General features: G+C 38.7%; 1 protein-coding gene across 1 annotated transcript in view; it reads left to right on the top strand.

Moving 5' to 3' along the window:
- Positions 1 to 23,124, top strand: part of HMCN1 (hemicentin 1) — a gene marked incomplete at its 3' end in the record, with an annotated part of 469,132 nt that overhangs the window by 363,009 nt on the left and 82,999 nt on the right. The window contains exons 65-76 of the mRNA XM_080699395.1: positions 1,155 to 1,279; positions 1,486 to 1,669; positions 2,806 to 2,903; positions 4,438 to 4,716; positions 10,506 to 10,702; positions 12,607 to 12,688; positions 14,410 to 14,546; positions 17,293 to 17,434; positions 18,510 to 18,654; positions 19,538 to 19,665; positions 19,977 to 20,133; positions 22,934 to 23,055. Of these exons, the coding sequence (XP_080555521.1) occupies positions 1,155 to 1,279; positions 1,486 to 1,669; positions 2,806 to 2,903; positions 4,438 to 4,716; positions 10,506 to 10,702; positions 12,607 to 12,688; positions 14,410 to 14,546; positions 17,293 to 17,434; positions 18,510 to 18,654; positions 19,538 to 19,665; positions 19,977 to 20,133; positions 22,934 to 23,055 (1,796 nt within the window). The remainder of the gene's footprint in view (positions 1 to 1,154; positions 1,280 to 1,485; positions 1,670 to 2,805; positions 2,904 to 4,437; positions 4,717 to 10,505; positions 10,703 to 12,606; positions 12,689 to 14,409; positions 14,547 to 17,292; positions 17,435 to 18,509; positions 18,655 to 19,537; positions 19,666 to 19,976; positions 20,134 to 22,933; positions 23,056 to 23,124) is intronic.

The following is a 23,124-nucleotide window of genomic DNA, read 5'->3' as shown; positions in this document are numbered from 1 at the left end:
CAATTGGTATACAGGAGGGACCTTAGGAAATGGAAGAAAAACCCCAGTGGAGCAATAGAAGGGGAAGAATTAATGTAGGTGGAAGACTGTGACAATCAAAGTAATTTTTCCAAGTCAGCATATTATGAGCTTTAATCATCGGAACTTGCTTTTTTTTTTTTTTAATTTCTTAACATGCTTAAATGCATGGAATTTTAGTAGCCATGCTTTTAAAAAGAAAAATTTAACTAGACTCAGATAATGATAATATTCAATATCAATGTCAAAATATGACAGTTACTATGAACTACAGTATGAAATGAGACTATAATACACCAATAAAAGTATTAAAAACATAGTATTAAAACAATAGAAAGGGGGTGTGTACTTTTCACACTAGAAGAACCTAATGAAATCGCTGTTGTCAAAATAACTGTAGATAGCAATGTAACTTTTTTCTTCTTTTTTATTATTTTTATTGACACATTGTAGTCATACATTTTTATGAGATAAAAGATGGTGGAGACATACATTTTTTTCTAAACCACAAAATGTCTTGTTTGGTATTTAATAGCATCTAAAGAAACCCAGTAATGTGGTCATTTTAACTTAGATATTTTTATTGTCTAATTCTTTATGATTTGCTATTATATACTTCAAAATAAAAGCTTTAGCAACTTGTAGAAAAATGTTCCTGGGTTTTCAAAGTTTAAATAAATTATCCTATTCTCTCTCTCTCACTAAGTAGTTGCTTATAGCTAGATTTTTTTACGTATAAGTTCTTCATTTTCTTATCTAACGTAACAGTCTTTAATTTTCATAGCAGAAAGTTTTATAATTTTTATTGAATTCAGCTTAGTTTGGATACAGAAGTTCACAATCTGATTCTGTTCAATTCCCTTTTTTCTCATTAAAAGGTGATGGACTGTATAATTATTATTTAATTAAGGAAATGATAAATTTCCTTGGTGGATGGAATGTCCATCCATTTCTCTAGCTGTGATTTTAATAGGCTTCTGTGTACTTTGTGAAGTAGATTCAAGCCATTACATCCAAGATAAAGATGCAATTTTGCGATGGTATTTTTGAAGGAACACAATAATTCAGAATGAATGTGCCAGGACTTAACCCTTCCATTAGTCATCCCAGCGCCTTGCTTATGATCTTTCCCACAGGGTGACTGCAGATGGCAGCACATTAAACATTTATGGAGCTCTTACATCTGACAGGGGGAAATACACGTGTGTGGCCACAAATCCTGCTGGAGAAGAAGACCGGATATTTAACTTGAATGTCTATGGTAAATATGAAATATCACCCGTTTTTTACTAGGCTACCTTGAGAAAATAGCAGGCCACAGGTGTCCAGAGCACTTAGTTTTTAGTCTAATGACAGCATTTTCTTTAGAGATAATATGGCAAAAATATGGACAATTATAATTAAAATGATTTAAACTAATAATACATCATTCCCCTCTTTCTTTCTCTCACTTCCTTCATGATATAGTTCCACCTAAGATTAAAGGTAATAAAGAAGAAGCAGAGAAACTGATGGCATTGGTGGATACTTCAATAAATATTGAATGCAGAGCCACAGGGACGCCCCCACCACAGATTAACTGGCTGAAGAATGGGCTGCCCCTGCCCCTCTCCTCCCATGTTCGGTTACTGTCAGCTGGGCAGGTTATCAGGTCAGGTCCTTCTGTGTGCGTCTTCCTGAACAGATACAACAGCTGATTTTCCTTTATCGAAACAGTGCTTATGAAATACTTTTTCCTAAACTTTCCCATTATTTGTTTTTACCCTTTTGCAATATATTTTTGGTACAAAGAGGATAAAAAATATGTAATTAGAATAGTTTTTAATGTTTTGGTAGTGGGTATTGAACTCAAGGGCATTCTCTTCCCAAGCTACACCACTAGACCTATTTTATTTTTATTTTGAAACAGGGTCTCGCTAGGTTGGTGAGAGTCTTACTGCTTGCTGAGGCTTTCCTCAAAACTGCAGTCCCGACCTCCAAAGTACTGGGATCAGAGGTAGATGCCACCATGCCCGGCTTTAATTCTTACTTAAATGCTCATGTTTTAATACATTTACATAAGACAGGTTTTTTATAAATGAATTTCTTATCACACATATATTTCCAAGAACTACTGTTTTGGCATAAATATGATATTATCATAAGAAGATGCCCACTCCAATCATGGGATCCTCATATCAGCATTTCTGATAATCTGTATTTGAAAAAAATTCACCCCTGAAACATTTCAGTAGCTTGTTGTTAATGCCCACGCTAATGTCATTTTCTAGTAAGATGTATTTATATTTATTCACCTTTGGGACTGTGTTACATTTTCAGCGGCTTATTGTTACTACATAATTGCCTCTGTAGAAGCAATTGCATTTGAGATGTCTGTATTTTGTGATAGATGGTTCTAAGTGTCATAACTAAAATTTCTCAACATTAACCTCCTATAATCTGATTGTAAATCATAATTCTTTCATGGGTATATATATATATATATATATATATATATTGTGTGTGTGTGTGTGTGTGTGTGTGTGTGTGTGTGGTACTGGGGGTGGAACCCAAGCTACACCCCCAGCCCAACTTTTGTTGTTGTTGTTGTTGTTGTTTATTTTGAAATAGGGTCTCACTGAATTGCAAAGGGCCTCACTAAGTAGCTGAGGCTGTCTTCGAACCATAACCCTCCTGTCTCAGCCTCCCAAATGTAGAGATTACAAATATGCGCCACCATGCCCAGTTTATCACGGGCACATGTTAAAAGGCACCAGATGATGACATTTTGGTCCCACTGTTTTTCAGGATCGTGAGAGCGCAGGTGTCTGATGTCGCCGTGTACACCTGTGTGGCCTCCAACAGAGCTGGGGTGGATAATAAGCATTACAGCCTCCAAGTGCTGGGTACGTCACAGAGACAATCTGACTGCTTCATTACATTACCAGGAAATGCAGCGGGCTTAACTTTACAAATTGACTTAGAAGTCTGGCTTTCTTCCATCAAAAAACAATTGGTGAAAAAGTATCTCGCTAACTAGGGAGGAATGTGTTTTCTCCCAGGAGATCGATATTTTTGGACCTACCATTTGTTTATCAAGACTCTTCTGATCTGGTATATTTTCTTATGGGTGCACTGTAGTTATACATCATTAGTACACAGCATCTCCATGCGTTCTTCATGTAGCACACAGCATCTCCATGCCTTCTCTCTGCTTCCCATCCGCCTCCCCCACGCTGGAGGTATGGGCAGTGATACTTTCCTACACCAAACATCAAATTATTTGGTCTTTTTCCTTCCTCGAGTTTCATTTCTCCTCTCTCTTCTTCTCCCCACACCCCTACCAATTTCCTCTCACTGTTCTGCTGGATTGGCTACTTGTTTTTCTTATGTTCTCTGTTATTTCCACATAACGGAGAAAACATGTAGCCCTTGATTTTCTGAATCTGGCTGATCTCATGTAGCATGAGGTTCTCTGGATCCGTCCACTTTCCTGCAAATGACATAATACTGTTTTTCTTTGTGATGGAGTAAAACGCCATTATATAGATAGACCATACTTTATTCATTCATCTGTTAATGGAATTTGATGAGTCACTTAGGTTGCTGACCTGGAATTTTGCACTAAACTAAATAGAAACTTTTAAAAGTAGCATTTCAATCCAGACACAAGACCAATCTTTCATAAAAAGTCAAAAATCTTTCCTAATGATATTAGAAGTTCACTTAGAGTATTTAAAATATGAATATACCTGTATGTAGGTATCACCGTGTATATATGTGTACATATATATAAAGAATTCAAAACCTTCCATTTATGAAATATTGAGGTTTTCTAGTCCACAATTCTTGTTCCCCAAGAGCATCTCAGAACAGTTAAGTAACTATTTAACTTATGTTTACCTAAGAACTTGATATTATTTTACTTACCCTAAATAAAATAATCAAAAATATACTATTAGACCTATTACATACATTCTAAAAAATTAAAGAGATAAGCCTATGAAGTCAAGAAATCATCAAAATTTAAAATGTCATATATTCTATAAGAAAACAATTTTGATGTTTCGTTACTAATATTTGAAAGGTTGATAATAATAGAACTAATAGACGTTTATATAGTAAAGTCATCATTTTATTGCATGCTTTTTTTTCGTTTTTGATACTGGGCCCTTCTACTTCCCCTAGTCCCATTTTATTTATTTATTTTTTTAAATTTTCAAACAGGATCTCACTAAGTTGCTAAAGCTGGCCTTGAACTTGTGATATTCCAAGTGCTGGGATTGTAGGCGTGCACCTCCATATCCAGCTTAACTATATGTTCTTCTAAAGTATATATTTTATTGACCATAGAAACATTATAGAATTATATAAATGTTTTTATTTAATCTCAAATTACAATAAATTTATCAAATTTGCCTGTTTTTGTTTTCCATATAGTACCACCAAGTCTGGACAATGCGATGGGGACAGAGGAAATCACCATTGTCAAAGGCAGTTCTACCTCTATGACATGCTTCACAGATGGAACCCCAACTCCCAGCATGTCCTGGCTCCGAGATGGCCAGCCTCTGGGGCTCGATGCCCATCTGACTGTCAATACTCAGGGAATGGTCCTTCAGCTCATCAAGGCAGAGACGGAAGATTCAGGGACATACACCTGCATCGCCTCAAACGATGCTGGAGAAGTCAACAAGCACTTTATCCTGAAGGTCCTAGGTATGCAAACATTCCAATAAACAAATAATAGGGAAGTCAGTGACCACGAAGGTTTTATAAGTATAATTCCTACAATCATTTATTATGGGACAAAAGTTATAAAAACTCTACTGTAGGTTTGTGATTCACCTAGGTTTACTCTCATCTGAATCATGTTAATCATTGTATCTCTTATCTGTCTGAAAAGAGGAAAACTCCTACTCAAGAAAAGATTAATCATTGCAAAAAATTTTATAGCCCATGAATAGCTGATGCTTTAATTTTCCAAGAACTAAAAAGCATATTTGATAGTAGAAATCTCATGGATCTACAACCTAATGAGACCCTGTTTCAAAATAAAGAATAAAAAATAGGGCCGGCGTATAGCTCAGAGGTAGAAACCCCTGGGTTCAATCTCCACCACCACACAAAAAAAGAAAATTGATGGAAAAGGATACTTAACTGCATCACAGAATAAGAAAGATGAAAACTCAGCCTGTTTCTGAGGGCTTCCTGTTTCTGCGGAAACACGGGTTCTGAACAAGTCATTATTACTTTTGAGTGTGATGAGGAGTAATAGCTGAAATAACATTCTGTGGGGATGATAGCTTCCAGATTAAATCTCCTTGGGTACATCTGAGCCTGACAGGTACGATAGTAGAGGTGAGTGGAAAGTTAAGAGACTCTAGCCTACATTCTTCACCTAGAGAGGATGGGAGTTTGAGGTCTCCATTCAGACTCATGTAAACTATCTGTGAAAAGAAGAAACTGGGAATTTATGCGCAGAGGCCAGACTCTGAAGGGCCTTGGGAACATTTTACAGAGTTTGCACCTCATTAAAAGGCAAGAAAAATCAAGTAGGAATGTGTGATGGTCACATTTCACTTCCCCAAAACATCCCTCCGGTAACAAAGTGAGCAAAGAATTGAACAAGCATATATTCATCCAGGCCTAAAACAGCAGGGAGCTGGCCTAACCTGGAATCAGAAAGAAAGAGAATATTCCTCCAGGACTTCGAGAATCCAGAAGCAGAGCCACAGATCAGAATGGTTCTGGATGAAGTAAACCAAAAGAAAGGTGCATGCGAAGAACTGTCCTCCTAGCTGCACAGTTCATAAGGCTAAGCCTTTCGAAGAAAGATGTGAAGCTGGGCATGGTAGGGCACACCTGTAATCCCGGTACTTGGGAGGCTGAGACAAGAGAATCAAAGGTTCGAGGAAAGCCTCAGAAATTTAGCAAGATTCTCGGCAACCTAGTGAGATGTTGTTTCAAAGCAAAATCTAGCCGGGCGTGGTGGCGCACGCTTGTAATCCCCGCGCTTGGGAGGTAGAGACAGGAGGATCGCGCTGGTTCGAAGCCAGCTGCGCTGGCTTAAGAGACCCTGTTTCCAAATAAAAAATATAAAATAGAATAGGTCTGGGAGTGTAGCCCGGAGGGAGAAGGGTTTCCAGGAACTGCAGTACCACCAAAATAAATAAATAAATAAATAACATAAAAAAGGCTGGGGGTGTTGCTCAGCAGTCTGACACCACTGAGTTCAATCCCCAGTACCACAAAACAAAACAAAAAGCAAACTAAAAAGAGCAGATTTGAAAACTGGATCTGCAGAAGAAAAAAATGTTTTGGCATCCATTGAAAATTACTTCCACTATACTTTACAGAAGTTCCTCACGTGAAGAAGTGCTGCTACCCAGGATGCAAACATCCTTACTGGGGAATTGTTATTATTGACTAAATTCTGTCCCTTGGTGAGAGATGTCATGGTGTATTAACAGTCCTGAGAAAAGTCCAGTGTGGTCAGTACCCTGAAAAGCAGAAAGAGCATTGCACAAAATTATTCTCAGGAGGCTTCATAAGGTCATAAGGTTTAAGACGTGCTGGGCTTTGTTCACCTCATCAGAAAGCTTTTTTTATTATTATTATTCTATCCTACAACAAAAAAAAGGGTAATGCCACACGCCTGTGATCCCAGTACCCAGGCAGCTGAGGCAGGAGGATCACAGTTTCAAAGCCAGCCTCAGCAACTGAGCAAGATCCTGTTTCAAAATAAAAAATTAAAAGAGCTGCAGGTGTAGCTCAGAGGTAGAATGCCCCTGCATTGAACCTCCCAGTACCCCAAAAAAACAAATTCTAACAAATGAAATAAAATGAAGTTCTGTAGCTTGAAGACAACACTCTGGCTACAAATTATTAATCTCTTTGGAGCAGGACAAGAATAATTCTAAAAGGCCACTTTGTTATTAGGAATTATTGGGTTTAGCTATGAAAAGGAGAGAGTCTAAACATGGTAGCCTACACATAGGGCTTCTGTTCTTCCCTTTGAGCGAGCAGTGTGGAGGGAGGGAGGCCGCTGCTGAGCTGTTGAGCAGTTCAGCTATTTGCACTCCTTTTGTCCTTTGTATCGTGATTGATCGGTGACTGTGCGCCGTCCTCTCACCCCCAGCATTACTCCATGCTGCTCTACCTGCGACCGCTGAGCAGGAAAAATACGAAAGGCCTCTCTCCAAAGGGCTGCCCTTTACAGACTTACTTAGAAGACCCACAGTAACACAACTACTCACATCATATTGCTCAAAATCTCCACAACTATTCGATCTTCTATCAAGAGGCCTGTAAGCCAATCGTAGTGGTACATACTTGTAATTCCAGTTCCTGGAAGGTTGAGACAGAAGGATCACCGATTCACAACCAGCCTCAGCAACTTAGCGAGACTCTGTTTCACAATAAAAAATAAAATAGAACTGGGCATGAAGCTCAGAGGTAGAATGCCCCTGAGTTCAGTCCCTAGTACTGCACACATACACAAAAGAAAAGAGGCTAAGAAAAATAATGTTTAGTTACATTGCTAGCCTCAACAAAATTGAGATTTGTTAATAAGAAAGAAAAGGATAAATAATATTAGGTAGACACCTACAACCAGGAAGAGAAAGATGTTATTTCAAGTAAATAATGTTGTAGCTCAGACTGAAGTCATGGAAATGAGAGAAAAAGATAAAGAAATAATTATTGATAGAAGTGTTAGGAATACTATTACTGGAAGTTAATATCAGGAGTCAGATGGATTTGGACATAGGGGAGTGATGAAGGAGGAGGTGTCGGGGATGACTCCTAGTTTCTGGCTTATGTGACTAACTGATGGGTAGATCTATCACACAGATGCATAGAATACTGCAAAAGGACCGGGTGTAGAGGAGAAAGACATCAGGTTCAGTCTGAATGTATGTTGAGTTGGAGGTGTTATTTTAAATATCCAAATGGGGTTGTTTGTCTGATAATCACATTTATGAATCCAGAGCTCAAATGAGATCGAGGCTGGAGACCCTGAAGTCTTCCTCGTATGGGTAACTTCTGTTCTGCCTCCAATATAAGATATAATAAGCCAAACATAATGTAAAATACTCACAATTGCTTAACACATGGAAGATCCGGAAACAGCTTTGAGCAAGTTGGGATCATGTTGTTACCACTGATGCTGTTTTAAACATTTTTTTTTAAGTTGTTAACTTTGGAAGAGGAAGGCTGTACTTAATTAATCTTTGTATCCTCTGTGGCTGACCCTCAGTGAAGGTCAGAAGTGAAAAAGAATCAAGTTGACCTTAATGAAATGGAAAATCAGATAAGGGCCTGCACACGGCACAAGCAGCTTATGGGAATTCAAAGGGGTAGGCAGCCAGGCACGGCGGGGCCTGCCTGTCCCAGGACTTGGGAGGAAGAAACAGGAAGACTGCTGCTTCAAAGCCAGCCTCAGAGTCTCAGCGAGGTTCTCAGCAAATAAAAAATAACATTGGGCTGGAAGTGTAGCTCTGAAGTAGAAGGCCACTAGGTTCAATCCCCAGCACCACCACCCTTCAAAACAGAAAAAAAAGGTAGACATTTTACAGTTAAGTCAAGGAAGTCATAGAAGGACTTGTAGGGTTTTTGCTCTTTTATTTTTCTAATTAACAATGCTAAGGGTTGAGCCCATAGCTTCGCACATGCAAGACAAGTGCCTTGGAATTACCATTTATGTAAATCAGATGTATGTCATTCACATAACCTTGAGAGTGCCTTGACACACTCAGGAAGTGAGACTGGGACCACGATAAGACTGGGTTTGTTGAAGGAAAGAAGTAGCCTAATTTAAAATCTAGGTCACACCGAAGTATATTAAAGTTAGATAATGTTTCTGGGTGTGGCGGCGCATCCCTGTGATTCTAGTACTTGGGAAGCTGAGGTGAGAGGACCGCAGATTGGAGACCTGCTTCAGCAACTTAGCAAGACCTTGAGCGACTTAGTGAGACCCTGTTTAAATTTAAATTTTTTAATTTTTAATATGGGTGTGTAACTCAGAGAAAGGATGTTCCTGAGTTCAATGCCCAGTAACACACACACACACACACACACACACACACACACACAATGCACCATGCACACACACACACAGTAAATGATGTTATAAAGGTACATTAAGACCATGCTGTGATAGAAGTTTTAAAAGCCAGGATGAGATGCTTTAATTTAATGTAGAAGCAACGTGGAGCCATTAAATCTTTGAACCCAAACAGCTTAGAGCCATCATAAACTATACTTAAAATATATTTTGACAGCAATTTGTAAGGCAAAGGGAAATATAAAAAGAGGTTATATGGGACTATGATCAAGAGATACTGACTTTTTAATTCTTAAAGAAGATAGATTTAATATATTATCTTTTTCCAGAAGAGAAACAAAGGCTAACAGAAATTTTTAGGAAGCATATTTTAATGATAATACCAACAACTATAATAGAGATTATAGTAGTGATAACTTTTAAAGACCTTTGATTGTAAAATAAAACATGTGCCGAAACCCAAAAGAAAAATATACCTTATCTTGTCAGAACCTAACAATCTTATTAAGTAAATAATGTTACTATCCCAATCTTGGAAATTTGGCCAATTCTACTAAACTAATAGTAGTAGAATTAAAATTCAGTCTGATTCCCAATACCCTTTTATGAATCACTGCTAAACCATGTGTCTGATTTAAGAAAAAAAAAAAAAAAGCCTGACTAACTCTTGGAGCTGTCCAGCAGCCACTGTGACTGCCAGATGGAACAGTACGTTGAAACTTGAACTATGAAATTTTCATTGAAAACCTGAATGGTCATTGTAAGTGGAGTCTTTTTTAAAGGGACTAAACTTAAGAGTAATTGGCCAGCAGAACCTTAATTTTTCCCCTAGTGTTTAGATTCTTTAACATTCTCTTCAGAAAGGTAATTTTAGAAGTAGAAGTTACACAAGAGAAGATGACTCCTGACCAGACATAATCAACCGGTTTGTGCAAAAATCACCATCTCCAAATGTAGCTGGTTTTTCCTTCTGTTTAGTCATCGTTTCCCCTCGATGCTTTGATGGATAAAAGATGAGAAAAAGTTCCCTAGTATCCACCCTCTGCTTTTGCAGAATCAATCCGTGTTTAAAAGGTACAAAATCACACTAATATTTTAATTAGCTCTCAGACAAGACGGGTTTAGTATTTACTGTTTACAAATCTTTACAGTTAAGTTAGACTGCCTCCAAGTAAATGAGCTCCACCTGTTCTCCTATAATTATCTTCTAATGGATTGACACTTATTTCATCCCTTATAGGTATGATTTCGTTCCTTATGAAATAATGCCAGATAGAAAGAGGAATGATATCTAGAATGGTCGTTTCATTTTCCCTGTTCTAATTAATTTATATCAGACAAACATAAATTTGAGTTGAATTTTCTTTTTAGGGATTCTAGTCAGGAGTGTTTTATCAAACACCAAGGGGTTTTGTCATTGCTTTCAATTCTCTCTGAATAGAACCACCTCACATTAATGGGTCTGAAGCACCTGGAGAGATATCAGTAATTGTTAATAACCCACTTGAACTTGCCTGCCTTGCTTCTGGAATCCCTGCTCCTAAAATTACTTGGATGAAAGATGGCCGGCCCCTTCTACAGACGGATCAGGTGCAGACTCTAGGAGGAGGAACACTTCTTCAAATATCTAGTGCTCAGGTAAGTGTCAAACGTCATAGAACTATTTTGTCCTAGGTTAAACTTCTCACTTACTAACATCTGAGAACTGTTGAATGAACTGTGTGTCTGCATCAGAATACATCTCGACCTTTGCAACTTCACCAAGGGTTGATCACCTCTGGGATTCCATGACTGCACAGACATAACTAAAAAATGAAGCAATATCTGGTATTAAACTCTGAAGATTACAAGATACCTTCTCAATCACTCTTTCATGTTTTCACAGTTCTCTAAATGTTACTATATTTCCTGAAGCTCTTAAATTTTGCCCTAAAGCTCTTCACTAGCAAACTGCAATCCAACTTCCATGTATATGAAACTTCAAAGAGCGCTTTCAACCTCCAAAATGAACTAGCAAGCATGGGAGTCTAAAGAGATGATCATTTTTCAAACAATCATCAGGTCAACAAAATTGGCTGGTTCTTTTAGTTTATGTTTAAGGAAATTGACCTGAACTGTGAAAATGTTCAAAAGAGGTATGTCCGGGATGTCTTTTAACAATCTTCTTTACTAATAAAGCCAAACCTAGCCAGGTGTGGTGGCGCATGCCTGTAATTCCAGTACTTGGGAGGCTGAGATAGGAGGATGACAGGTTTGCAGCCTGCCTCAACAGCTTAATGAGACCCTCCACAATTTATTGAATCCCTGTTTAAAATTTTAAAAAATAAAATAGGGCTAGGGGTGTTGCTCCTTAAGGCCCTCCTTTGTGAACTGGAGATAAAAATAACAATACCTAACTCTCATACACTGGGGCTTTACAGACATAGTCTACCATGATACACTTAGACTAGTGCCACAAACATGGGGTAAATGCTAAAATAACAAAAGAAAACAAAAGTAGACTCGTGGGTGGTGGTGTTCTCATGATCATCATTCTGTTGAACCTAGAATAACAAACAAACTATTTTATCATGTTTTGTTTGTATTTTTACTGAAAAAAATGAGAAAGGAAAAATGTCTGACCCTATTTATAAACAAATAGCTGTATATCACTATTTTCTTTCAAGATATATATAAAAGGAAGAGTCAAGATGTGATTTTTTTGGGAAGAGTGGATACTGAGGATTGAACCAAATGGCATTCTACCCCTGAGCTATGCCCCAACTCAATTTTTTTTTTTTTTTTTTTGGTGGTACTGGGGTTCCTGGAAACCCTTCTACCTCTGGGCTACACTCCCAGACACCTGTATTTTATATTTTTATTTGGAAACAGGGTCTCTTAAGCCAGCGAGGCTGTCTTCAAACCTGTGCGATCCTCCTGTTTCCACCTTCCAAGAGCAGAGATTACAAGTGTGCTCCACCATGCCCGGCATTCATTTTTTTTTTTTTTTTTTGAAACAGAGTCTCACTAAGTTTTCAAGACTTGCCTTGAAGAGGTGAGCCTCCTGTTTCAGCCTCCCAAGTACTGAGATTACAAGCATGCACCTCTGTGCCCAGCAAGATGTGATGTATTTGATTTCATGTATTTGATTTAATAACTAGATGTTTTATTTATGTGTTCATTTGACAAGCATTTAATTGCCTTTGGTAAGACCTGAGCTTTTCAGCCTGTAATTTAAACCACTGAATATCTACTTCTCCAATGAACATTGAGCATCCATCTTGTCTGTTGTGCTGGGTCTCATATATATATCTGCTTTTGTTTATATTCTTAGCTCTAATGAAACCCTGTGAAAGCACAGGTTTGTATATAAATAGAGATGCCAAGCAAGTCTTTGTATCTGACTACTAACATATGGCTAAACAGTTTGTTTTAATTATGGTGCTTTCTCAACAATATTTTTCTTTGTATGGTAATTGTTGCATTCATTCTAGTGGATTATATTTCTCATCCTGAAAACCAGCGTGTTAACATTTGTTAATTTACTTATTTGGGTCTTTCAGGTGGAGGATACAGGAAGATATACATGTCTGGCATCCAGTCCTGCAGGAGATGATGATAAAGAATATTTAGTGAGAGTGCATGGTAAATTTGGCAGAATCCATCTCCTGTGACACACACTTCTATTAGGAGCCATAATTTATAAAACATAAAGTAACACATGAAATATGGCACATCATGAAATATGTTTGCAAATTAGGAAAAGCGTATTTTGACAATTTGACTTCTGTATTTGACTAATCAAAACATTTTTTGAGAAAGCTCAATGAGGTTTTTTGAGATATTTGTCTTGTTTCCATACAAATAATTCATATTATTGATTTAAAATGCTAGACTAAGCGGGGATTACAAGCGTGCGTGGTGGCGCACGCTTGTAATCCCCGCACTTGGGAGGCGGAGACAGGAGGATCGCACAGGTTTGAAGCCAGCTGCCCTGGCTTAAGAGACCCTGTTTCCAAATAAAAAAATATAAAAATAGGTCTAGGAGTGTAACCCAGAGGTAGAAGAGTTTCCAGGAACCCCAGTAACACCAATAAATAAATAAATAAATAAATAAATAAATAAATAAATAAAATGCTAGACTATAAATCATAACAAAGAAACTAAAAATAACCCAAAATGTCACCACACAAATATCCAATGTTTTTAAGCAGTACATGTGTTTTTACAAAAATGTGATTGTAGCCAGATGTAGCCACATGTAGTCCCAACTACTTGGGAGGTTGCGGCAGGAAGATTGCTTAAGCCCAGAAGCTCACGGTCAGCCTGAGCAACAGAGCAAGACTGTCTCTTAAAAAATGTGATCATACAGAATATAGTACTTAAGTTGATTTTTTTCTCACTTAATGGTATGATGGACATGCTTTTATGTTAATAAGCATATTTTATAGCATTATCATTTTTAGTGATTACAGAGTGACTTATTTTATTCTGTATTTGGGGGTATTTGTGCAGTTTCTATGCTCTTAAAAATACTGACAACACTGCTAGCCCGTTCCCTTTATTTTGAGAAATGTCTTCAAGTATACTTGCTTGGTTATAGACATATATGTGTGCATGCACACACACACACACACACACACACAGACACGCACACACGCATGCATGCACACTTTTAAGGATTTTTAAACATATTGCCTAATTACTTCCCAGAAATTTGTATCTAGTAAGCTCTATCTAATATTGCTTTTACATAGAAATTGAAATTATTTTTCAAGAAGTAGGTTGCTTGAAACTAAACAGAAGATTATTATTTTATTTTATAGCCTAAACTAGGGAGCACAAACTGTCTGTGATTTAAGTGCTCCCTGTCTTTCCCCCACAAATTATACCTGCCATTAATTGCTATTTAAATTTGATATATAAGAATCTCATGAAAATATATTTCTGTATGTCAAGGAAAGTATGTAAATTTCTGTATGTTGTGAGGGGCAGTTACAGATTTTGATCATTTTAATTAATATGTACAGAGAAAATTATTACTAAGCGTAGAAACTGGCTAAGGGATCCCTCCTTTGTATTTCAGTTTCTTTACCTTTTAAATGATAATAATAATCTGATTGTATTATTTACCTATCATTAATATAACTGTTGAAAGGATTTTATTACTTAATCTATGTGAAGAGGATAAATAAGGTAAAAAAAAATCCACCGTTTAATTATCTACAGTATAAATTAAGAGAGTAATGTTTGAAGTCTATGCCCCTAGATTTCACCTAGCAAAACTAACAATATAGGGCACAGACAGGTTAGATCATTTTATCTCCCATTTATTGAAAGCCTTTGATGTCTGTTCTTTTACCCAGTGCCCCCTAATATCGCTGGAACCGATGAGCCCCAGGACTTCACTGTGCTCCGGAACAGACAAGCAACGTTGGAATGCAAATCGGATGCTGTGCCCCCACCTGTGATTACATGGCTCAAAAATGGAGAACGATTACAGGTAAATCTTTTGCTAAACCCTACAGATTTCTTTTGGAGACAGAAATAGCTGTGACACCTTTGCTAGGTAGGCAAACTCAAATAGCATCTATCTGGCTACCAGTTACTCAGCACTGTGAGGCAGGCACAGGACCCTCTCTAAGCAATCTGTCTTTGCTTGGTAGTTAGTTATGAGTCAAAGATAGGCTGTTAGCTTTATGGCTCTCTGGAAATTGTCCAGTGGATGATCTCCTGGGGCCCATGGGCCAAAGTCTAATTTAAAACTCTCAGCTAATTCTTTACCTGAGAGGGAAGAAGCCAACAGAGTCTCAAAAAAACTGATCTGCCTTGCCAAGTCCCTGGTCTAAACCTGGGCTGCAACCCCAAAGATTTGTACCCCTAGATACCAAGTACTTGGGCTGGAATCCTTACACAGTGTCACTGGTTCTCCAAAGTTTCCCTGTTGTCTGAGTATCACAGCCTAAGACCTTCGGTAGCTTTTCAGGGCTGGCTAAAAGCTTTGGTGTTCAATATTCTGATTGTCCTCAACTCAATAGTTACTTTTTTTCTTCTTTTTCTTTGTTCTTCCTCATCCTGTTATCATAACCTATGATGGTACACTGTGTTTCTAACAGCTAATTATAATAAGATTATGTCCCCTAACACATACAGACCTTAATAGCACCAAAGCTCACAAACACAGAACGTGAAGAGGTTGGGTTCTGAGAGCTATCTATATGCCAAGTCCTCATACATATCACTGAACCCACCAGGGCTTCCATTTCTATAACGCCAGGCACTATGATTGCTACTGACAGTAGTCTTGATTCTCAAGGAGTCCCCAGACTATCTGAAAAGACAAAAGTAAACCAAAGATGATAAAACGGATAATGCTGATAAATTATATGTTGGAGAGATGTATAGAATTTAGTGTATGTATGTAGTACTGGGGGTTGAATCCATGGATGTCCCACCTCCAAGCTACATGCCCCAGCCCTTTTTAATTTTTTTTTTTTTTTGGTGGTACTGGGGTTCCTGGAAGCCCTTCTATGTCCGGGCTATACTCCCAGACCTATTTTTATATTTTTATTTGCAAACAGGGTCTCTTAAGCCAGTGAGGCTCCTCGATCCTCCTGTCTCCACCTCCCAAGTGCGGGGATTACAAGCGTGCGCCACCACGCCCAGCAAGTTTTTGTTTTTGAAACAGGATCTTGCAAGGTTGCTGAGAGTCTGGCTACTTTTTATTTATTTATTTATTTATTTATTTATTTATTTATTTATTTATTTTGGGTCTGGGGATGGAACCCAGAGGCATTCAACCTCTGAGCTACACCCCCTGCCCTATTTTTTATTTTTTATTTTGAAACGGGTTCTCACTGAGTTGCAGAGGGCCTCACTAAGTAGCTGAGGCTCTCTGTGAACCACAATCCTCCGGTCTCAGCCTCCCCAATGCTGGGATTACAAGCGTGCGCCACCACACCCAGCTCTCACTACTTTCTGAGGCTGTCCTTGAACCTAAGATCTTCCTATTTCAGCCTCTCAAGTATTGGGATTACAGGTGTGTGGCACCACACGTGGCTGGATGTGTAGAATTTTATAGCACCAGAGAGGAGAAGCATATAACCCAGGCTGATGTAAGGAACATCAATCCCCAGTACAAAAGAGAGAAGGATGGGGGAGGAGAGGGGGAAGAGAGAAACAGAATAGGCATGCATCAGTGGAAAGAAAAAAAGGACTTCAATCCTAGGTAATGACATGTAGAAACCCATTACAAGAAGGAAAAAGATACTGTCATAGGAACTGCAAGTAACCCTTGATTAAAATGTCTTGACGGTTCCCCATAGATTTCAGGAGCTTAGCTCATAAGGTCCTACACACTCTGACTTTGCCACCAAAGTCTCATGGTCCACATGTGCACTTTCTAGACCATTGGAGTCTAGGACAGGAGAAGTCTAGGCTGAGTCCAGATAGAGCCAAGTGATGTCTGTACTGAGAAAGGGGGAGTCCACCAGTGACGAAAACAAATGAAATCAGTTTTTTGAGTTTGAATTACCTCTATATCATCCAAGGAGAGTCCAGAAATCATTAAAAATATGAATTCACGTTTCATCAAAAAGAGTTTTGATGAAGTAGTCCGTATTTCCTCAACAACGGCGACAGAATCTTTGATGTGACGGTCGTTATGCTACAACATGGTGTTGAAGTTTTAAATTTGTATGAGGTTGACTAGAAAGTACAAAGTGTGAGAAGACCAATAAAATGAGAATAATACATATATACTAGACAATACTGACAATCACCAGGTGAGCAAAAGAAAAAGAAAGAGTGATGGGATTGAGAAGGAAGACACAGTAAGCTGAACGCCAGCTAAAGACAGGGAGTGGCTAAGAGCCACATAAGGCACAAATCAAGGTGCGTCCCTTGGTTTTGAAAACACACAGAAGTGGTTAAATTCTGAACTGTGGTCCTTTAATAGAGCAGTCGAAGTAGGAAGCAAGTCACAGGGAGTTAACAGGACAGGAAGCAGGAGCAAAAATAGACTTGTCTCTAAAGAGAGAGGTGTATACATGTATTTTCTGAAAGAAAGAAGTGGTACTCTTTAAAATAGTTCCCAGGGATGTTTTGATTCTATATCGGAGGGAAAAGCCAAGGAAGCGTGTTGGCAGGAAGAGGCTCTACAGGTGATTCCCGTTACTTTGGACGCTATAAAATAACGTCGGAATCCGTTTTCTGACATTTTAATGAGAAATTTGACTTACTGAATCCAGGCAACACCTCGGGTGAGAGTCCTCTCTGGAGGGAGATACTTGCAGATTAACAATGCGGATCTCGGAGACACGGCCAATTACACCTGTGTTGCCAGCAACATTGCAGGAAAGACCACGAGGGAATTTATTCTCACTGTAAATGGTAAGGAAAAGTACTTGTTACTCCACATCAGGCGTTCAGAGAGATGATTTTTTTCATGAGCATACCGAATGAATCCTTGTGGTTAGGTTACTTATTTTGAAAAAAAAAAAATTTAGTATTTACATTAGAGTTTTATGGCAAATTAACTCAATTTCAGAAAATATAATTAGGACTACATTACTTCATCTTAGAAGGTATATATGATATATATATAGGTATATAAACATATATGAATTTATCTCCAGTTATTACTAGGGGATCAATATAGTTAATCACAAATAGTGTAACAGATTATATATATATCTTCAGTTGCTATTAGCAGGTCCAGATGCTTAGTGTCATAGATGTCTCTCTAGATGACAAATAGCCCATCATTTCATTCACCTTTATTGCTGGTGACTTGAGAGTATACTGTATGTGTGTATAGGGCGGTAATCTTCTTAAATAAGCCATAGTATTATAATTTTCTTAAATATGATATCTAAATGCCAAAACTTGCCAAAATTCAGGAAGATAATAAAGACTTTTCCCCAAAACAGTCCCTTTGGGACTGTAAGTATATGAAAATTTATAGGCTATTGGGTGACCCGCACGACTAATGTTTCTAATACAAAAATTAAAATTTAGACTTTCTGTTCCCACATGAACTGGGTGATTAATAAAATGCATGTTCTGAGACATGCATGATGAATCACAGATGTGCTTTTCATTAAAATGGACCACTTTCTGTACTTCATTTACAGTGAAGTGGTGCCAGTGTTAACATTCTCGGACCATTATTTGGCCAAAGAGAATAAGAAATATCATCTTTAATTTGCATCAGACCAGAGCTGATTTTTATTCAAGCCTCCTTACACAGAGAGCCAGATTCATATACCATATCGAAGATTTAAAAATTCTCCTCCCTCGAGATACAGAGTATCTCAAGCAGGACTTCAGGAATTAAACCTCCATTTTATTTATACGAGCCCAGATATGTGCACACACACAGCTAGACCCTGGGCAACTTCAAGCTCTTGGGGCAGGCTATGTTACTGAGTTTGACTGAATGTTTCCATCTTGATCTCTCGTTCAGTCCCTCCAAATATTAAGGGTGGCCCCCAGAATCTTGTCACTCTCTTAAATAAGTCAACTACACTGGAATGCTCCGCCGAGGGTGTGCCGACCCCGAGGATAACATGGAGAAAGGATGGAGCAGTTCTATCTGGGAATCATGCAAGGTAACCATGGAAAGGAGGAAGAATACTAGAAGAATGGGAATGGAAATCTTTACTTCTTTTTCTAATGCCTCATTGGGGTCTCGCAATGTTAAGAATTGGTCTCTTCACCCTAATATAAGAATCAAAATTGAGTATTTTTAATGCTCTGTCCAACATTTATGTTATTATATATATTTTTATTGGGGCATTGTAGTCTCACACTTACTGATGATAGCGACTCCCTCCTCTTCCCCATACGTGATATTAAGATTGGCATTGGTAATTTCACCTGTGTACAGAAGGTCAACGCAAGTGTCTCCTTCCGTCATCCTCCCTTCCCCACCAGAACCCTGCCCTAGACCACCTCCCCTACTCCACTGGGGTCCCTCCTCCATTGCCTCAATTCCTCTTGAATCCAATTACTCTCTAGCTTTCACATAGGAGAGTCATAGAAAATTTAGGTTTTTTTTTTTTTTTTTTTTTTGGTGGCACTGGGGTTCCTAGAAACCCTTCTACCCCCGGGCTACACTCCCAGACCTATTTTATATTTTTATTTGGAAACAGGGTCTCTTAAGCCAGAGCGGCTGGCTCCGAACCTACGCGATCCTCCTGTCTCCGCCTCCTAAGCGCGGGGATTACAAGCGTGCGCCACCACGCCTGGTGCGAAAATTTAGTATTTTAAAAGCATAATTCCTATGCTATCTGTCTGGCTAATGATTATAATCATTCAAGATCATTCAAGATTGCTCTGTACCCTTTTCTTCCACCTGTAAACACAGGTCATCCAAAACAGAAGGAAAAGAGACTACAAAGGAACTTCACCGACTTAAAAATTGCCCCTGGTCAAAATGTGAGTGAGCAAAACAGGCTGACTCAGGAGACCTCACCGTGTTCTCTTTTGTAGATACTCCATACTGGAAAATGGCTTACTTCACATTCAGGCAGCACACGTCACAGACTCCGGGCGGTATTTGTGTATGGCGACCAATGCTGCCGGCACAGACCGCAGGCGGATAGACTTACAGGTCCATGGTAAATATATGTTTACAAACAATATCCAGACCTTGGGCCCGATGCTTTGTGAATAGTCTTTACTAGTGAGCTCATGAAGACTTGTCATCAGAGGCTATTTAAGCATCTCACATTGTCAGATGCAGAGTCAAGACTCACGTTTTTTTCCTCACCATGGTTAATATCACCCAGCACAAGTTAAATTCCTAGGGTTTGGCTGTCTTCATAACTGGGGGGCCAGTTAGCACTTAGTAATTTCATTCAGCAGTTCACTCCCAATGGTGTACCAGTTGCTGAACGTGTTTCCGTCTTATTCGGTGATGTCGTTTTAGTTCCTCCGTCTATTGCTCCGGGTCCCACCAACATAACTGTAACTGTAAATGTCCAAACCACCCTGGCGTGCGAGGCCACTGGGATTCCAAAGCCGTCAGTCACCTGGAGAAAAAATGGGCATCTTCTGAATGTGGATCAAAACCAGAATTCATACAGGTAAGAATGGCCTATTTTTAAATATCTTCTCATTTTTAATTGACACCTAGTAATGGTACATTTTTATGGGGTACAGTGTGATGTTTCAACACATGTATACAATGTGTGATGATATGATCAGGATAATTGGCATGACTCTTCCCTCAGGCACAGATGGTGTGTGTGTGTGTGTGTGTGTGTGTGTGTGTGTGTGTGTGTGTCTGGAGATTAAACCCAGCAGCATTCTACCTCCCAGCTATACCACCAGCACTATTTCCTTTTCTTTTCTTTTTTCTTGGTGGTTTTTTTTTTTTTTTTTTTTTTGGTGGTACTGGGGATGGAACTCAGGGTCTTCTACCTCCAGGCTACGCTCCCAGACCTATTTTATATTTTATTTGGAAACAGGGTCTCTTAAGCCAGCTGAGGCTGGCTTCAAACCTGTATGATCCTCCTGTCTCAGCCTCCCAAGCGCGGGAATTACAAGCATGCGCCACCATGCCCGGCCTTATTTTATTTTCATTTATTGAGGCTGAGAGCCTCACTAAACTGTGAAGCTTGGAACCTGAGATCCTTCTATCTCAGCCTCCCAATCACTGAGATTACAGGCCTCTGCCCCCACACTTAACTGCATATGACTTCTTTATGTTGGAAATATTCAAAATCATCTCTGCTAGTAAGCCAAATGTGGTGGCACATGCTTGTAATCCCAGCATTTGAGAGGCTGAGACAGGAGGACTGCAGTTCACAGATAGCCTCGGCTACTTAGTGAGGCCCTTTGCAACTCAGTGAGACCCTGCTTCAAAATAAAGAAATAAAAAATAGGGCTGGGCAGGTAGCTCAGAGGTAGACTGCCCCTGGGTTTCATCCCCCGTACGTCTCAAAAAAAAAAAAATCCTCTCTACTAGTTATTCTGAAACATTCAATTAATTAAGTCTCTTTCTGCACCCTCCCTAGCTCCGTTCTCGGGCTCTGGTAACCACTATTCTCTTCTCTGCTTTTATCAGATCAACATTTTTATCCTCCACATTTAAGTAGAAATATGAAGAATTTGTCTTTCTTTGCCTGACTCATTTCACTTAACATGTTTTGGTAAAGATAATTTAACTGAGTAATCCCACTTATTATTTAGACACATAATTTTTTAAAAGAACCAATATTTTAAAACTATCAGTGAAGGTCGGGTGTGGTGGAACACACTTGTAATCCCTGCATTTGGGAGGCGGAGACAGGAGGATCTTGCAGGTTCGAAGCCAGCAGAGCTGGCTTAAGAGACCCTGTTTCTAAATTTAAAAAGTATAAAAATAGGTCTGGGAGTGTAGCCCAGAGGTAGAAGGACTTCCAGAAACTCCAGAACCACACACAGAAAAAAAACTATCAATAAAGGTAGCACAGTATACAAAGTCATACTTAGCTAGTGTTTAGATAATCTTTTTTCCTCAATATGGAATTAGGTTTCTAGCCTCAAATCTTTTTCTTCATTATAGATGCAACTCTTCTACACACAAGCCTTGTGAATGACCGTCCATGAGGTCTATAGGATCAGATTTTTGTCCTATTTTATTTGTTTAGCACCATTTAGAGTTTTATACAAAGGATAACATCATTTGATATAAAATATAAATTACTCTGTAAAAATAAACACAATACATAGCTTAGAACAAAAGTCAAATGTTATACTTTGAAATAGAGTTTAGATATTTGGTAGCTTGAGTGAAGAGGAAAAATAGCATTTCCTTGGTTTCTGTAAATTTCTTCAGCTTTACTGCCATAGCTCATAACATGGTAATGTATGTTTTTTAAAGACTAAATTTTAAATCACCAAGAATTTCTGAGGGCTTAGGTGAGCATCATTTCTTGTGTCTCTGTTGAACTAATACAGTTATCCTGTCAAAGGATACTCCATATCACTAAAAACAAATGCTCTCACAGGACTCTGAGAAAAAAAAATTCTGATCTACAAGACAATATGAAATTATGAATGCTTTCATTGAGATTCGATCATGTTTCCCTTTCTCACTCTCTTAATTTTGGGCAGTGACTTAAAAGTACTTCGTGTGGAAAGCAAATTTAAAGACCACGCTGAGTATGTGTCTCCATGAAGCCACGTCATTCATATCCCATCAGTACATAGTTTGAAGTAAGAAAATAGATACTTCAGTTTTAACTGACTTTAGATCATATATGTGTATCTACTAAACTTCCTAAAAATTCAAAGTGACCCAGACTGTCTTAGTTTTGAATTGCTTTAAGGTTAAGAAGAAGACTGCAGGGATATACAGACATACATACTGCATGTGTTATACAGTATATATATATATATATTCTATGTGTGTATGTATGCTATATCTATAAGTTTGTATGTGTACACACATACATATATATTATCCATCTCCAAGTAGCCATTACTTGTAAGGAGATGTGTAAAGAAGTATGGAAGGAGTGAAACAGACAGACCTTTGGTTACACTAATGTCAACAAAATCATCGTGACACTTGGAGACCAATTATGCAAAGCATCTGAGATGGGGCCAGAAATAAATGTGGCTGCCACCACCTTATTTTGCGTTTCTCCTAGTTGAGCAAGGTAGATCATGATAGACACATTCAGAAAACGCAAGATCGTCTCTTCCAACAGTCCTGCCAGCCCACTGCTTCCCATAACTATCAAGTGTGAGGACCTTTTCCATCTAAACGTTTGCATCCAATAAATGATGCTCATTTTAACCATGAGGGAGGAGCTCCATCCCCCTCCACGGTGAAGCAACTGGAAACCACGTGGAAACTGACATACTGCATCTCCTGCTTTGAAATCTCTCTTCCAGGCTCCTTTCTTCGGGCTCACTCGTTGTCATTTCCCCTTCAGTGGATGACACTGCAAGCTACCAGTGCACCGTGGCCAACGAGGTGGGAGAAGATGAGAGGACCGTGGACCTCACTGTCCAAGGTAGAGCTGGCTCGTGAGTGGCTAGAAGCTGCACCGCTATGGCTCCGTGGTTCCACTTCACAGAAGGGC

This window comes from Muscardinus avellanarius, assembly GCF_963383645.1.
Source record: "Muscardinus avellanarius genome assembly, chromosome: 7".
NCBI lineage: Eukaryota > Metazoa > Chordata > Mammalia > Rodentia > Gliridae > Muscardinus > Muscardinus avellanarius.
The sequence above is the reverse complement of the archived record's forward strand: the minus strand, read 5'-3'. Positions and strand labels throughout refer to the sequence as shown.